The sequence below is a fragment of the Brachycentrus maculatus genome, unplaced genomic scaffold (genome assembly GCF_059751285.1).
Source record: "Brachycentrus maculatus isolate JH-2025_06_01 unplaced genomic scaffold, ASM5975128v1 h1tg000105l, whole genome shotgun sequence".
Taxonomy (NCBI): Eukaryota; Metazoa; Arthropoda; class Insecta; order Trichoptera; family Brachycentridae; genus Brachycentrus; species Brachycentrus maculatus.
Genome location: NW_028280859.1, coordinates 2,246,896 through 2,264,664, shown reverse-complemented (window position 1 = coordinate 2,264,664; position 17,769 = coordinate 2,246,896). Strand labels below are relative to the sequence as shown.

General features: G+C 36.5%; 1 protein-coding gene across 1 annotated transcript; it reads right to left on the bottom strand.

The window, feature by feature from the left end:
- Nucleotides 1-5,940: 5,940 nt before the first annotated feature.
- Nucleotides 5,941-16,116, bottom strand: LOC148310131 (uncharacterized). The gene is made up of 6 exons (XM_088258954.1): nt 14,751-16,116; nt 12,487-12,694; nt 10,597-11,094; nt 9,167-9,336; nt 8,222-8,389; nt 5,941-7,295 (listed from the first exon to the last, which is right to left on the bottom strand). Exons 1-6 carry the CDS (start codon nt 15,936-15,938, stop codon nt 6,093-6,095), a joined length of 3,435 nt encoding a protein of 1,144 aa, XP_088115080.1. The 5' UTR covers nt 15,939-16,116; the 3' UTR covers nt 5,941-6,092.
- Nucleotides 16,117-17,769: the final 1,653 nt, after the last annotated feature.

Genomic DNA, 17,769 nt, shown 5'->3' with positions numbered 1-17,769 from the left:
ATACTTTGTGTTTCGATCCACTCACATTTTTATTAACCAACTAGTTTCGGCAACAACCTGTTGCCCTCTTCAGGGTTTAATTTATGACTTTTAATTTAGTCATAAATTAAACCCTGAAGAGGGCAACAGGTTGTTGCCGAAACTAGTTGGTTAATAAAAATGTGAGTGGATCAAAACACAAGTATTTTTATTTCTCAAAATAATATATCAATATGATCCACAAAGTTAATGCTTTCAATATTCAAAACATACATAAAAGAGTTTCTTAAAATTAATGTTTGATAGTAATATCGTCCCATTAGAATCAAGGGGCGTTATCTATATCAGAACCTAATATTCAAATATTCAAATTTGAATGAGAATAATATTTAAAAAAATAAGTACTGTAGAACAGGACTACTTGAACTTTGATGTGTTACTTGAGCCCAGTACAAAAAAAATATTTAGATCTGCGTTTGGTCTACAATAGTGAACGTATCGACATGATTCATTGTTTCCCTGACAGGTGACACTTATTGTCACGATACGTTCATTATTGTAGACCAAATACAGATTTAAATCTCTTTTTTGTACTGGGCTCAAGTAACACATCAAAGTTCAAGTAGCCCCGTTCTACGGTAAATTCTGTGATTAAGTGGATGTGTTTAAAAATAAGTTAATACTTTCTTTGAAAAAGATTTAGATTTTAAAATGTAAGCTTTAAACACTTCACACTCGGTTTTTATTAAGAAACTGGTCCAAACAAATATTTTTTTAAATTTCATTTTAATTATGTACTCGTATTTTGAAACAACGTTTTTTTGTATGAAGACATCAAATGTGATTGAGTGCGGACATAATGCCAAGTGAACGCGCTCACCTGTGTGCGCGTATCTAACTTGAAAGCTGATTAAAAGCTGAAACGGTTAAAAGCATATTTTTTTTTAATAGGTTACTCACAAAAATTAGTATTCAAAATAATCGGAAGATATGTATTGTCCGCCTCCATAGTGTAATGGTCAGCACGCTCGGCTACCGTTCTGGAGGTTCAGGGTTCGATTCCCAGGGGAGGGGATGAAATGAATATAAATAATTTTTTCACTCTAATATTTATTCAATGTCACCCTAGACTGGTACCTGAAGCGGAGGGCTGATCACCTTTTCTTCGTGTGTTAACGATCAAATAACACTGCGTTCATATGATGCAGTGCTCTATGCACCATTGGGGTGCGGATAAGGGTTTGAAAATAAAGATGTATGAGGGAATGGATGAATGTGGAAAAGGCGAAGAATGTTAATTAGTTAGTTACTTACAAAAATCAAAATTATCAGTTTATACTGCTTGATTCTCGCCCGAGGTAATTTTAATACACATAGGGCAAGTTTGGTGATTATTTTCTTTGAAATGGAAGATATCTGGATGACATTCATATGCTTATGTTTCCTTTTCTTAAAATATATAAAAATAATGGTTTACATCTTGTATAAAAAAAAAAATCCAATTATGTCGTGAGTTACCTGTGCATGTTTGTAATTTGAATAAATTAAGTGTTTGTGAAACAAAAATGTAATTTTGAAACGGTTCTTTCGTTAACGATAGAGCCGCAATCTCATAAGTGCCATTCCAAATTTTAATCAAAGACCGTTTTATAATGTAACCGCGAATAGGTCGGCGTCTTCAATCCAAGATTGGAGCGTTGAAATTCAGTATACAATATTAGAAATACTATAAACGAACGTTTTCATGTTGAAATTTGACAATCCATTATACTGGTTTTTAGAAAGGGTAAATTTGTGGTTCTGCGCTATCTATGAAGTATTATAGAAGAACATAGATAGTCGAAAGAGCCGAGCGGTAAGTTCATGCGAAAGTGAAGTAAAATGCTACATTAAATTATTGAGATTGCAGTACATGTAAGTAAAGACATAACGGCGGTAAAGATATACACGAGTCTATTTTTATGATTATGGAGATATTGATAGTATTGTAAATTGAGATTGGCAGTGTACCGACTCTTTCTCATCCGAATTGTTTTGAATTGCCACTAACTTATATTTTTTAAAGTAAATACTTACTCAATTTGAGTATCGATTTCTATCCATGGAAAATTTTATTATTTTTTCACTATTTTTATTATTTTTTCAGTTTGGCGACAATCACTATGTAAATGATAATCATCAAACATTGTCATTTAGCATTGCATGATCACCAACGGTAGATTTTTATTTCTTTCAATTTTTAGATAACAATTGTGATAACTTTTTCATTCGAACATGTTTATTTGTTATTGCCTAAAAACTGTCATTTTAAAACTAAAGTCGGGTGAGAAAGTGTTAAATGTCGCTACTTACACGTATTGTGATACTAATATTCTATAAAATTAAAACCGACTCAATTAATAAAGTTAATATAAAGTTTAAAACGGTCGTCAGTAGATATATTGAAAATAAATCCCAACATCTGAACAGTAGAGTTGATTTAGTCGCGAGAAAGACTTAGAGTTTTGACATATTTTTCTTTGCTGGAAGTACGTAGTTCATGTCAGCGTGTTTCGAGTCAATTTGTCATATTCTGCGTGTCAGAGTGTAGGGACACCCTTACCACGAGTAGCGCGAGCGGTAAGCGTGTCCGGATGCTCGCATTTACTAAACAACTTATTATTTCGCTTCGTTCGTACGTGTACTTTATTTGATAATATGTTTACGGGCGGTAGGTGTGTATATAGAATCCTTTCTCCGGTCGTTGAGAACGCCGGGAGTCGCGGTAATGTGTACGGTTAATTATTTAGAAAGTGTTTATCTTTTATAGACGGATTGTAACAGAAAGTTTGCAGAGTTGAAAGAAGATGTTAACAAATGACTGTATGAAAGTTGACACATGAAAGCTATTTTTCCTATGAGGATTTTATCACTGTTATACAAGTATTGTCTGGTATTTTTTTTATTACTCCCTGAGTTGCTGTGAAAACATATTTGGGTTTTATATTACTTTTTGTGTAGACAGGTTGCAGTGAGGCAACATTCCAATTTCTGGTCACGTTTTTGCTGTTTTTAGCTTAGATTTACTAGAAATCTTAATGTCAAATACATTGTGCATCAATTTCTTATAATTATTATACGTATGAGAGTATTCCATACCTGGTTTATGTATATATTCGTACTTTGGAAATTTCACTCTTGACATGAATTTTATTCATGAATAAAATACCTTATTTGTGACTAATAATGACTTTCATTGAACCCAACAATTCCTAAAGTAGACAACTTCATAGTGGAATCTCCTCGGTCTGAGATCTAGGAGGCATTGGGAGGATACAAAGGGCATTGGAGGGAACACCTGTTGATAAAGTGGAATCTCCTCGGTCCGAGATCTAGGAGGCATTGGGAGGATACATGTGGCATTGGAGGGAACACCTGTGGATAAAGTGGAATCTCCTCGGTCCGAGATCTAGGAGGCATTGGGAAGATACATGTGGCATTGGAGGAAACACTTGTGGTTAAAAGTAATTTTATTTTTAGCAGTGGGATTTTTTTAGGCGTGGATATTAAAAGAATTTGTTAAATTTCATATGTATTTTTTATTATACAAGCTCAAATACATATGTAATTATAAAAATGACTACCATAACATACATATATGTAAAAAATAATCTAAAGAACTAAGTAAATTGATTTTTTATTCTTACATTATTTATTTATAAATAAAACTAAAAATGAAAAACATCTAAATCAGCGATATATTTTTCGGCAAATATTAACGTTATATTTTACAAGTAACAACTATGCAGATCTTATATATATAACTTATATATGGGGCAATTTTGACCGATTATAAGTTCTTGAACAATAAATAGGAAAGTCCAACCAGGGGGTCAGAAAGTAGAGTGGTTGAATTGGGTTTTTAGGGCACATTTCAGATACACTTGAAAAATAAGATATTAATCACTTTTGTAATCTTTCTGTTGTAGCATTCGATGCAACATAATATATTTTGAATGCGTGCGGTCAGAATTTGAAGAGACCGTAGTAAATTAAATTAATCATATTTTATTTTTAACAGAAACCTGTTTTCTTACGATACACATTTACATACATACCACATGCTTAAAAGTAAACTGACAAATACCAAAAACCGCAAACACACATCCATCTAGTAATGCCTTCTATGATGAAAACGATTCTGTCAAACAACATTGTTAATTTGTTATTTTTTCATTTATTTTATATACAAAAAATCAAGATAGTCTTATATGTCCAAATCCTTTTATATGAATATTGGATTTGACTATCGGGGATCGTTATCAAGATTTTTATAGATATCTTAACGGAGAAGACTTTTTGTGAGAATATAGAGATCTGGGCACTTACTTGGTTTATGAGCTGACACTGTCTGGTAAAAGTTACTACTTTATACACTGTGTAACATTCACCGTTTTACCTATTAATTCGACCTTCATATCTTCGTTATTACAGTAGAACACCTTTCATGCGTCACCTTTGGGACTGTGGATAAGGTCGGATTGTCAGGAAATACAGAAAAATATGGATTGACTATTTCTTCTTCTTCTTCTAACCCTTATCCGCACCCCAATGGTGCATAGGGCACTGCATCATATAGAAGCAGTGTTATCTTGATCGTTAAAAACACGAAGGAAAGGTGATTAGCCTTCCGCTTCAGGTACCAGTCCAAATTCATATGAAATAAATATTAGACTGAAAAATCACTAATATTTATTTTGACCCTCTTGGGAATCGAACCCGGGACCTCCAGCATGGTAGCCTAGCGCGCTAACCACTACACTATGGAGGCGGACTATTAAAATATATTTAATTTATAATAGTCCGCCTCCAATGTATTAAGATTGCCTATTTTAATCCATTAATATATTTATTTTAATGGATTAAAATAGGCAATCTCTGAACTCAAAAATGACCATATATTATTCTCTACTTTAAAATATTGCAAAAAATTACAGAAAAACTATTATTATTAAAAAGAGCAGTACAATAATATATACATACATACAAGCATACATATAAAAATTTAAGGTGGCCTAAAAAAAATTGGGGTCCATCTTGTGGGGTTCTGTCCTCCAACAGTACATATATATAAGATGGACCCCAATTTTTTTGAGATGAAGATCTTAGGAGAATAAAAGAGGCGTTGGAAGACCTCAAAAAGATGGTCTAGCGACATAGCTGCTGTGGGGGGTAGAAACTGGCTGTAAACAACAACCGACCGAACAGAATGGAAAAAATACGGAAGAGACCTATATTCAGCAGTGGAGGACAGAGGGCTAGAGAAGAAGATAGTAAAAAGAATATTTAGAAAAAAGGTCAGTTTTCAAGTTTGACTCGAAAACAATCAGATAAACCGGAGTGGCAAACCAGCCGTGGGCGATCGAAAGGGGTTCTACTGAAATTCACAAGAATTTTAACTGACAGCACTTCAAACTCGCATGGAGTTTGTTCTATGTAAAGGTGGAGACTGACCGGAGCATTTTGTCGTAACATAACATTGTAACATCGCTCGCGGCGAGCATCAGCGAGCATCCGAAACTATGGATGGAGCGCTCAGCTCGGTGTACTGACTGCCTGAATGCTCGCAACAAAATGCTCCGGTCAGTCTCCACCTTAATACATTTTGGGCTTATAATCATGGGCAAAATGGTGAAAGTTTCACAATGTATTGATTTATTAATTTTTATTACACAAGTATTTACAATAATGTATCCTCACTGGGTTTTCCCGTGCTGAGGGCACATTTTCAAATATTTTTGTTTTAAATTAATTATGCGTCATGCAATCATAGGTGACGTGGCTGATGACACAATCTATTTCATTTCTGCCTACCTCCATTATCCATTTGGTGTAATTAAGTTTTAAGTAGTTTTGTTAATTCATGACTTTATGGAGAATGGAAGTAAATAAAAGTAAAAATTGATCACTAAAGCCAGCTAATGATATGTCGCAAGTGCTGTAAAAGCTCAGACTTCTATATTTACTAAAAAAAATGTCTATTGAGATATCTATTAAGTCTTGAATTAAAAACGATAAACCTATAACCGTTTTCGAGTGTACCTATGTATCTATATGTATCAAATAAGTTTGAGCTAATCGCTGAGTACGACACAATCTTCCGTTTCCATCGGTATTACTTTTTCTACTGTCTTAGTTTTCCCAGATTTTTTGCCATCATTCGGAATTGTCTTGATGAATTGCGTGAGCAAATTCGTCTTTATAGTTCTGGGTGTCTCGGGGCCTTTGGGGACGGACGTCAAGGCCACTCTCTTCTTCCCTTCCGACTTGCCTTTACCGACAGACTCTGTTTTCTTGTCGGGTTTTTTGGATTCAGAAGCCAGAGTTGGTTTTTCGGTGTTGGATTCCTGCTGTTCGCCGCTAGAACTCGGGAGTGACTTGCCGATTGGGCCGGAAAGAAGGAGTGAGACACGTTTCTTGACCTGAGATGATGCTGGTTTAGCGGTGTTTTCCGCATTGGTCGGGACATTATCGGCTGTGTTCGCCGCATTGACAAACTGCTTATTTCTCTCTTCTTGCGTGAGTTTTTTCGTGAACTTTGTGATGTTGAAGGCTCCTTCTTTCTTTTCGCTTACGATTTCTTTAGTGGCGTTTTTGATCGGGTCCGGATTGCTCTTCTGCTGCGGAGTTTTGCACGCGGGTTCGGATCTTCGTTTAGGAACGAGAGCGTAAGACCAGGAGTTGGGTAGTTCTATGTCTACGCCGAATTTTTCTCTTACGTCCTTAGGTACGAACCAACACATCTTGGCGTGCATGGGTCCTTCTTCCGGGCACGACATCCATTTCGATATGTCTTTGATCTTTTTGGCGATACTCATTTTCGAGACGTCGATTGGCGTTTTGGATTCTTCGCCCGGGGTTTCTTTGGAGATGTATGTTTGGAACTCGTGAGCGAGGAAGCCTCTGCTGTTGGTGTTTCCATGGACAAGTCTGACGAGCTTGGGTATCATGTCCTCCTGTATCTTCCGGCTTTTCTTGGGCTTGTCCGTATTCTTGGAATCATCTTGATCGCAGTCGTTGTTGACTACGGTGGGTTGAATGAGGATCTGGCTGTCTCGGGAGAGTATCTTCCTGTTGCTGATAAAGTTCCAGACCGTATCAGAACAAGAGTCGGGTTTGGAGCCGTCAGGCTTCTGCCACAGGATGCCGAGGAGGCGAGGATGTAGCCGTTCCGTTGATTTTTTCATCTCGTTCTCAAATTCGCACTGAAGGATTTTCAGTTTGGCTTTTTGAATTTCAGGAGAAAGAATTTGCTCATCCTCTTCGCCCATCGCTTCCTGCAATAAAATACAAAATATATTAGCAAATATAAAAAAAAATTGTATTATTCAATACATCTGATTTAATGTTCATTGCGTTGCGAAATATATTAAACGGCAACCAAAGTTCATATATATCAACATATTATTGACACATTGTCATTGCTAACGTTATTACCGTAAAGTTCACACCTATAGCGGAGTGGTTCTCTTATTTGTAGACATGTTTATAATTCGAGGGTTTGTTTTTAACTGACCTGCTCTAGAATTGATCTGATCATTCTCCACCTCGTAATTTTAATTATGCATTGTCCATAGTAAGCAGGAACATACAAATATGGAAACTATCGTAAAAAATCCCCGAAACAAGCATGACATTCATAAAATAACGAAACAAGTTGTTTATTGTAACGAAGTTCTGAGCCGCCGGTGCTAGTAGGTACCTAGTAACTTTGCAAAGCTTGGATGTTTACATGCAATTTCAACCATATGTGCGGATACTTTTGCAATATAGCCAGCAACAAATGCCAATTAGGTACTTAGTATATTAACTATTGTCTTACACCTAATCTTATCCCGGCGGCATCGGTCTAGTTAACTGCCTGGACAGATTTTATTATATTCTCAATATTATTAATATTTAAAGCATTTACTTTGTGGTTAGTCATTTTTACTTATTTATTTAGTAATTTTTTTTTTTTTTACAAAAATGTTAATAAAATTAGTATATAACCACTCACCGGTGAGTGGTTATATACTAATTTTATTAATATTTTTGTAAAAAAATAAATAAGATTTTATTATATATTCTACCCATGATTGACAACCACACTACTCAAATTCTTGAAACTTGTAGATATATTGATCAAACTCGTAACACAGTAAGCGCGAGTTAACTAGAGACATCTATTGACACTTAAAATGTTAACTATATGACTACTGACCTCTTCACTGAGGTACCCGTGCGGCACCATGAACTCGTTGTCCACGTCGTAGTCGTCTCCTTCCTCTTCATCTCCCGCCTCGCTCCCCGCCTCACTGCCCCCTACACTTTCACCGGGCTCCTCTTCTTCCCACTCTTCGTCCGAGTCACACTCGTAGTCCAGAATCTTCTGAAATTGCAATAGCCAATGATAATTAAATAATAATCCACTCAGGAAGAACTTGTTTTGAAGAAATATTTGCTCGATGTGTTGGAGATTCCGGAGGGTCGAAATAAATACAGTAGAACCCTGGAAATCTGAACTAATTAGGGCCGTGGCCTGTTCTTATTTGGAAAAGTTTAGATTACCCGAGAAATTTGTAATACAGTACATACATAGTACTTTACACTATAGTAATAGTAGCTCTAATGTAAAGTACTACAGTAGACACTCTTAACTGGCGTCGCTTTAACCAGACTCTTCTAGGAATGCTAGGAATGAATTCTTGGAGTGATGTGAGGCTTATTTCTTTACATATTTCTTGCAATTTGTGAAATGTTTTAATGTTTTAATGTGTGAGTTTCTAATACAGAATAAAAGTTCTGTTATCTTAGTGCTTTGAAAAAATAATGCATTTTTTCCTCCTTGCGAAAGTGTTTTTTTTTCTATGTGTTTTTCACTACCTTCTTTTTAACCGGCTTTTTTGTTATCCGGCCCTGGGCCGGTCTCATCAAGGCCGGTTAAGAGAGCGTCTACTGTGTATGACATTTTTTTTTTAAACTAGCGTGCCAGCATATGGAACACCCTGCAGGAAATTCACTATAACTACATCTCATAATAATATCAGCTATCAGTAATAATGTAACCAAGTCACAAGTAGAATGGAAAAAATTTCAGTGGATCAGATGTTTTAGTGCATCCGGTCTTTACTGGATTGAGACTCAGTTGAAGTGCATGGATAGTTACCGAGTCGACTCCGAAGGGCCTCCTGCCGGTGACGAGGGGCGTGGTGCGGCGCCAGGTGCCCCAGTACGGGGGGCGCCGGTTCTCCGAGAAGCTCAGCAGCTTGGCCCGGTGCTTGCTCTTGTGCGGCTCCTCCAGCACCAGGTCCGTGCAGTCCATCGACAGCTCGTCCTCTGCAACGACACACACATCTTAGCACCAATCACAACAAGATGCACAGTTAAAGTTACTTACTATGATTCGAACTGGCCAATGTCTGTACCCGACGGATTCTCCAGTTCTTTGGACACTTTGCGTGTGGCAACAAGGATAGCCTGGAACGACTGGTTGGGATCGGTAGCCTGGAGGGGAAGAGAGGGAGAGGAAGATCCCTCACATGATGGACCAATCAAGTTAAGGCAGCAGCAGGCACCTCGGTGGTTGGAGCGCTACAGCGCAGTCAAGGGATAATTGGAGAAGAGTCGTTGCTTCCACAAGGGTCACAACCCTAAGTAATGAGGAATAAGACGATTTGAAACATGTTTTAAATTTCAAACAGCATTTTTGTTTACAATATGTTCAAAATGTTTCAAAAATCCACCTCCGTAGTGTAGTGGTTAGTGTGTTTAGCTACCGTGCTGGAGGTCCCGGCTTTGATTCCCGAAGAGGGGGATGGGAGGGTTGAAAATAAATATAAGTGATTTTACACTCTAATATTTATTTAATATTTCCCTGGACTGGTCCCTGAAGCGCAGGAGTGATCACCTTGCCTTCATGTAAGTAAGGATCAAGATAACACTGTGTCAATACCATGGAGTGCCCTATGCACCATTGGGTGCGGATAAGGGTTAGAAATAGAAGAAATGTTTGATGGATGAATTTTCAAAAGTAAAATTAACACACTTCGGACAGGAAAGGTATTTCCACCCGTTCGGTCGATTGATGCTTAAGGATGGGAAGGGTATTTTTACCTTCTGTGCCGGCCTCATTTCAAAGGTAGAAAGGAAGGAATAATTTAATGTTTTTATATGAATATTATATACCAATCTCTTTGTTAAGATCTTAACTATATGGGCATAATTATCAAATCCCGTCGCCAGCAGTCTGCAGGCATAAAAATACCCATCTGTAATATGTTAATTAAGAAATTGACTATAAATAAAAGATAAAATCTGTAGTGTAATGGCAAAGGGGTATATCTGTCGAATTTTTCATTTTCTAAGTCTGTTCAACAAAATGTCTAAAATAGTGTATTCCATAATCTGGCAAAAGGATATAGCTGTTGTTTCAATCCTTTTTTAGTTTTATTAAGATATGTACATATGCCATCCGAACAAAATATTTAATTTCACATGTTTGTTTTTTTGCTCTCCTGTAAAATTTGGTCTGAGACAGATATACCCGTTTGCCTTTACACTACCGAAATATACATAAGAATGTCATGGTACACTTACCAATAATAACAACATCATTATTGATATCCTCCATGGGCCATGTTTTGTCAGATTTCCCCGCATCGTAAGCTTTGTCCTTAATATTGTAAACATACAATTCCTTTTTCTTCACTTCTTGGTTCTTGAGATGCTCGTCCAATGAGCTCTTGTTCTCGGCGCTCAGATGGCGTCGGTACACCGGGGCCAATCTCATGTCGGACTTCTTGGTGAAATTGGACAAGTAGTCGTTCTTGACCAGATCCTCGTCATACTGCTCGTCCGACCCTTTCGAGGAAGGCGCCTTGTCTTTCGGCACGAAGAAGTTCACGAATGCCACCGAGGCTTTCTTTTTTTTGGATTCCTGTTCTTCCTTTTCTAACTCTTTCTTCCGCTTTTCTTCTTCCTTTTCTATTTCCTTTTTGCGCCGTTCTTCTTCCTTGGCTTCCTTTTCTCTCTTTTTCTGCAACTCTTTCTCCTCTTTGTCCTTGCGCTTGGCTTCTTCTTTCTCTTCTTTTTCCCCTGAAAATGGCAAAAGTGAAATTTAATATTTGTATACATAATATTTTATTTAATAACTAATAAGATTATCTATCGCTAACTTCAGAGCGTTTGGGTACCATGCTGGAGGTTCCAGATTCAATTCCCAGGGGAGTTAAAGTAAATTTACTGATTTTTCACTGTCATACATTTATTTTTCATCACCTTGGACTAGTGCCTGAAGGGCAGGACTGATCATCTTATCTTCACGTAATTAACGATCCTTATAACACTGCATCTAATGCGGATAAGGGTGAAAAGGAACTATAAAACGGCATTGATTTTCCCTTGTTACCTATAAAGGGGCTTTGAACGTCTGGTGTTAACTGCAAGGGGGCAATGATAATCCAAATTTGACTATAAAGGGGCATTAGATATTTTTTATTAACGCATTGGTTACAGTGAAGTTTGTTAAAGAAATATAATTTAATATTAGATCACATTGAAAGAATGACAGAAGAGAATCAATAATACGTTTGCACAGAGAATTAATTAAGGTAGGTAGTAGAGGTAGGTAGTAAGGTAAGCTAGGTACTACTTACTAATGTAGACAGTAGAGGTAGGTAGTAAGGTAGGCTAGGTACTACATAGTAAGGTAGGTACTGGTTGCGTTTTTATATGTCATGCGGGTAAATTAGGGTAGGTAGTAAGGTAAGCTAGGTACTACTTACTAATGTAGACAGTAGAGGTAGGTAGTAAGGTAGGCTAGGTACTACATAGTAAGGTAGGTACTGGTTGCGTTTTTATATGTCATGCGGGTAAGTTAGGATAGGCACTGCTTTTCTGCCTATATGGAATGCACACCCCTGACCTATTCGCTACACAGCAAAGCAAACATGACAAGAAACTAGACGTTTAACATAAAATTTTTGTATATGAAGTTTAAGTTAACCAAAGTTAACAAAATGCACAATGTGTACACTGTCGCAACATAAAGTTTCTGAAATGCACAAATAGGACATGCCGTAAACAATGTCTTAAGTATGCTAGATATCTGCTTATGTCCAGTTCTGTAAACAGTTTCATAAAGACAATGAGGATAGCCTGGAATGACCGACGGATTATCCAGTTCTTTGGACACGTTGCGTGTGGCAACAAGGATAGCCTGGAACGACTGGTTGTGATCGGTAGCCTGGAGGTAAAGAGAGGGAGAGGAAGATCCCCACACGATGGACCAATCAAGTTAAGGCAGCAGCAGGCACCTTGGTGGTTGGTGCGCTATGTGCAGCGCAGTCAAGGGATAACCGGAGAAGAGTCATTGCTTCCACAAGGGTCACAACCCTCAGTAATGAGGAATAAGACAGAGAAGAAGATGAAACCTTGCAGCACAAAATACGTTGTCATATTTAACCCATATAAGTGCAATCAACCTACTTCTTTCTTGCTCTTTTGCACGTTCCTTTTCCTCCCTCTCTTTCCGTTTCTGTTCTTCCTTTTCTTCCTTTTCCTTCTTCTTCTGTTCTTCTTTCTCCAACCTCTGCCTGTTCTTCTCGTCCTTCTCTTCTTGCTTTTTTCGCTCTTTTTCTTGCTTCTCTTTCTCTCGCTCCTGTTGCTTTTTGGCAGACTCTAACCTCTTCTGAACCTGAAACAAAACGGGCGTAAGAAATGAAGAATAAAATTTGCTGTCTACCTGGTAAGTATATTTGGCTACCATGCGTAAAGTTCCAGGTTTGATTCGCAGGCCTGGAAATTATATTGAAAAGGTAATGTTTTAAGTTTTGTACTGACATTTCTTGGTCGAACTGCATTTTATTCTTCTTCTTCTGACCCTTATCCGCACCCAATGGTGCATAGGGCACTGCAGCATATTGACTCAGGGTTATATCCATCGTTAATTGCATAAAGGCAAGGTGATCAGCCCTGCGCTTCTTGTACCAGTCCGGGGTGATATTAAATAAATATGAGAGTGAAAATCACTTGTATTTATTTTGATCCCCCTGGGAATCGAACCCAGGACCTCCAGCACGGTAGCCAAACGCGCTGACCACTACACTACCGAGGTGGTTGGCATTTTTTAGAATAAAATAACAACTATGTAACTTTTTCGACATGAATTTTATTTGACCAGCAATTGGGTTTCGTTATAACCGGTATCATCAGACTGGTGATGTCGGTGTCACCAGCCTGATGATGTCGGTTACGACGAAACCCGGTTGCTGGTCAAATGAAATTCATGTGGAAAAAGTTACATAGCTGTTATTTTATTCTAGAAAAGGTAATGTTTTAACTAGATAGTTCAACAGTCAGTTGCAAAATACAAAAGTAGTTGAATAAAACAAAAATCATTACAGTACTCTGAGCATCATTATTGATAAGGACCTTATTATTTATTTTTATTATATATTTCAATTTGTACATATTTAAATAGGATTCAGTTCAATTTTTTTATTTACAATTAACATACACATTACAAACTTCAAATTTAAAGCGTGTATATTAAAATCGAAAATATGCAAGAATACTATTGCTAAAGGTGTAGAAGAATCCCGCTTCGGAAAACTCCTTCAGACACATGGAACAGATCAATATCCAATGAGCTCTTCCTACAGGCATAACCATCGGTAGGTTGGTGCATCTCCATGCATCTCCTCATACATACCCGCCGATTGTTACGACTCCTAACCTGACCACTTTCAAGTATTTGGCATACATGATCGTGCCATGTTTTTCTCGGTCTTCCTCTGCTTCTTTTCCCGCTAACATTCGCCTCATAAATTTGTTTTACCGGTCTTTCCTCACTCATTCGTTCTACATGTCCAAACCATCTCAACACACCTTTCTTAATTTTATCGATAATGCTTATCTCAGCTTTACATTCCTTCCTTATTTCACTATTCGCACATCTATCATACATCGTTTTGTCGCACATTCTTCTGAGAGATCGCATTTCGACTGCATTCAGTCTACTTTCATCCTTCTTTTGCCAACTCCATGTTTCACTTCCATACATTAGAGTTGGTACCAGGACTCCGCTGTGCACGGCCAGTTTAGCTTCCGCTGATAGGTTTTTATTTGCTATAACTGATTTCAGTGCACCATTTACTTTGTTCCCAGCATTCACTCTCCTTTCTATGTCTTTATCAATCTTTCTTTCCACTCTAATACTACACTCTAATATTTATTTAATATTGCCCTGGACTGGTCCCTGAAGCGCAGGAGTAATCACCTTGGTTTCATGTAAGGAACAATCAAGATAACACTGCGTCAATATGATGCAGTGCCCTATATACCATTGGGTGCGGATGAGGGTTTGAAGAAGACGAAGATTATGTACATGTCGTCTCCTGAATGTTACTACCACTAGTACACTACTGACCCTCAACTGCATCAAATTGATGTTATGTTAGTTTGAACAATTATTATATGAAGGCAAGTCCTGCGCAAATTACAGTACAAAACAGTTAAATTTATTTTAACAGTTGAAGTGACCACTTAAACCAGCCTATGACGGTCGTAAGCCCTGTAAATGCCCAGACTTCCATATTCTTCTTCATCTACGTTGAGATGTAAAAAATAATATGAAAAATAACTCCTATAATTGGAGATAATCCAGATTTGTGAAGTATTTGGATACATTCAGAATGTTGTTAAAGAATTTAAACATTTTCAATAAACAAATTATTGAATTAAAGATTTACTTGTTTGGGTGTTAACTTCTTAGAGTCCACAGCCGGAGTTCGGGGACTACTTCTGGTCTTTTCCGAAGACGAGAGGTCCTTATTTGAATCAGTGTCAGAATTATCTTTCTTGCTTGTTTTAGGAGTGACAAATTCTTGCGTTTTCTTCTGTTCTCTTTTCCTGCGAACCGGAGTCTTAATTTCAGCATCAACATCAGCGAGAGAGTCATCCTGCTTTGAGGAATCGCTGGACGAATCGTTCTCCTGGCTACTTGGGCACTGGGCCTTGTCTTTTTCTTCAAATTTATCATCATTTAGAGAAATACTTTCACTTTTTATATCTTCCTCACTGCTTTCGACAGATTTAGCATCTTCTTCCTCAATTTCGGCAATAGTTTGTCCATTTTGACAAACATCCATGTTTTCGACATCTCCATCACTTTTTTGGATGGATTCTTCGACAGATTGGGAGTTTTCTTTTTCCTCAATTTTATCGCAAGATTGTCCATTTTGAGAAATATCACAATTGTCGACATCTTTATCACACTTTAAATCTTTTTCACTATCTGTATCACTTGCAACACTTTTAATTTCATTTGATACAGGATTTGCAGTTAGTTCTTCAATGCATACTACTTCACCAATATTTTCTTTATTTTCTATTCTCTGGTCTGAAGGGACAGCTGATTTATTTTCATCTTGGTTTTTAGATTCCGCATCGTTGCTATCTTCAATTAAATGGACGATTTCAACCTGATTATTGACTTTGTTTTTTATATCGTTTTCGGCTTTTTCCTTTGAAGTATTTTCACAATGATTCTTGTTCGATTTTTTCTGTTTTTTCTTAGCCGGAGTAGTCTTCTTTCTTAATTTCCTCTTCAATGCTACATCTACTATAGAAACTAAAGGATTTACAATTTTTTGATTATTTGACTCTTCATCACATCCCGCGGTTTCAATTTTCGCTTCCTCGTCATCGCTAATGACAACGGGATCTACAGATTTCTCTTGTACAATAATTGGTTCTGACGGTTTTATAATTTTATTTGGAGATTCTTCATGTTCTTCCGATAATTTTCTCTTTTTTGTAGGCGCAGATTTAGCAGCATCAGAGCTGATAATTTGAAATGGTAAACGGGCTTGCTTCAATTTCTTCACGGTCGGAGAAGTCGATGAACTATCACCAGCTGATACATTTGAAACTTTCATTATCACTCTTTATTATTGGATTACAAGTACAAAAACACAGTTCAGAGACGTTCAACACCTGAGAGTAAACTTAACAATAAAATATGATTCATTGTTTGAATAATAAAACAAATTACAAGACTTTTAATTATCCGAAAATTCAGAGGGGCCTCCGATGTGACGGATAACCTCACAAAACAAAACAATGAAACTTAAAAGCGCGGGATTTTATTTTTCTTAATGTTGGACCATCTGTTTTCGGGTACACCACTACCAACTAAATGAAAAAAATATAAGTAGGATCCAAAATGACGCAAGTACCTAACCAAAGATTATATTTGTACCTAACTATTTATGAGGTTGACGTGCAATAATTTTTTGTAGTACCTACATTTTTATTATTTTACCGATAAGCAATACATTCTACTAATATGTTTGTCTTACAATAAGATTATGATAAAATATTGTTTTGTAGTTGTTCATATACGGATGGTTGTTATTGTTGTAGACAAAAAAAATATGTGAAAATATCTCTCTCTCTCTAACCCATTTCCGCACCCAATAGTGCATAGGGCACTGCATCGTATTGACGCAGTGTTATCTAAATCGTTACTTATATGAAGGCAAGCAGATCGCTCCTGCGCTTCAGGGACCAGTCCAGGGTAATATTAAATATGAAATGAATATTAGAGTGTAAAATCACTAATATTTATTTTCACCCCCCCCTGGGAACCGATCCAAGGACCTCCAGCACGGTAGCTAAACACGTTAACCTTTTCACCACGTAGGTGGCTAATAATATTGTAACTATTAATTTTAAAATAAATGTGTTGTTAGAAACAAAGATTTTCAATTATTTTACTTAAGGTTTATTTAATTTATCAGTTATTTCCAAAGAAAGCAATAAAATAATCTCATAGATTATTAGTAATACTTATACAAATTCTTAAACTTGTTGTGTTTTTTTTTTCTAGACGTAATCAATATGTATTCAATGGAGCCAGCCATCTTTGATAAAATTAGATACCATTTTTTAAAAGTTTTTTTATACACCTACTTAGTATATAATTTCGTTGTTCAATAAATATATTTTTCATGAAAAAAGTACAGCCCTGTGATTACATATTGTTGCCAATGGCACCGCACTTTGTGGGAATTTCAATCTGATACAGTCGAAATCTGTCATCCGTTCAGACTTTAAACAAACCAGAGGTCATCAACTATTCAATCAAAAATATTTTTTAATTTATATTAAAAAATAAATGTCAATATTCAAAATAAAATATAAGATATTCCACCCAAAACCTATAAAAATCACCCACGTCTTCTTCAAATTACCTGATTTAGGAAAATAAAGTGATCAGAGTATCCTCTTAGTAGTACGTACATATACCATCATTTATATGTCAGTTAGACTGGCGAGGAAAATAACACATTCAAAATTGAGTGATGTAAATTATCTGTATGATTTCATAATGGAAAATAGAATGGATATTTTCTATATTTTCAGAATAAAACGATAATTTTGACTTTAAAATAGTATCTTTAAAATGCACACACAAAATTGCACACTTGAATGTTTATATCAATATATTTTTGATTTATCTTCTTTTTATTTTTAGTAGTTATTTAATTTCAAAAAAGTTTTGTTCCTAATTTATTTTTTTATTGTATTTTAAATAATGTTTGTCATGTCGAAAAACGATTGTTTGGATAAGGGAAAAGACCAAAGTAATAGATGAGGTTAAAAGATTCGCGGAACAAAAGTGGAACTGGACAGGTCATGTGGCACGTATGTCCGAGGAAAGATGGACAAAAGGGTGCTTGACTGAAGGTCTAGAACAGGATGCAG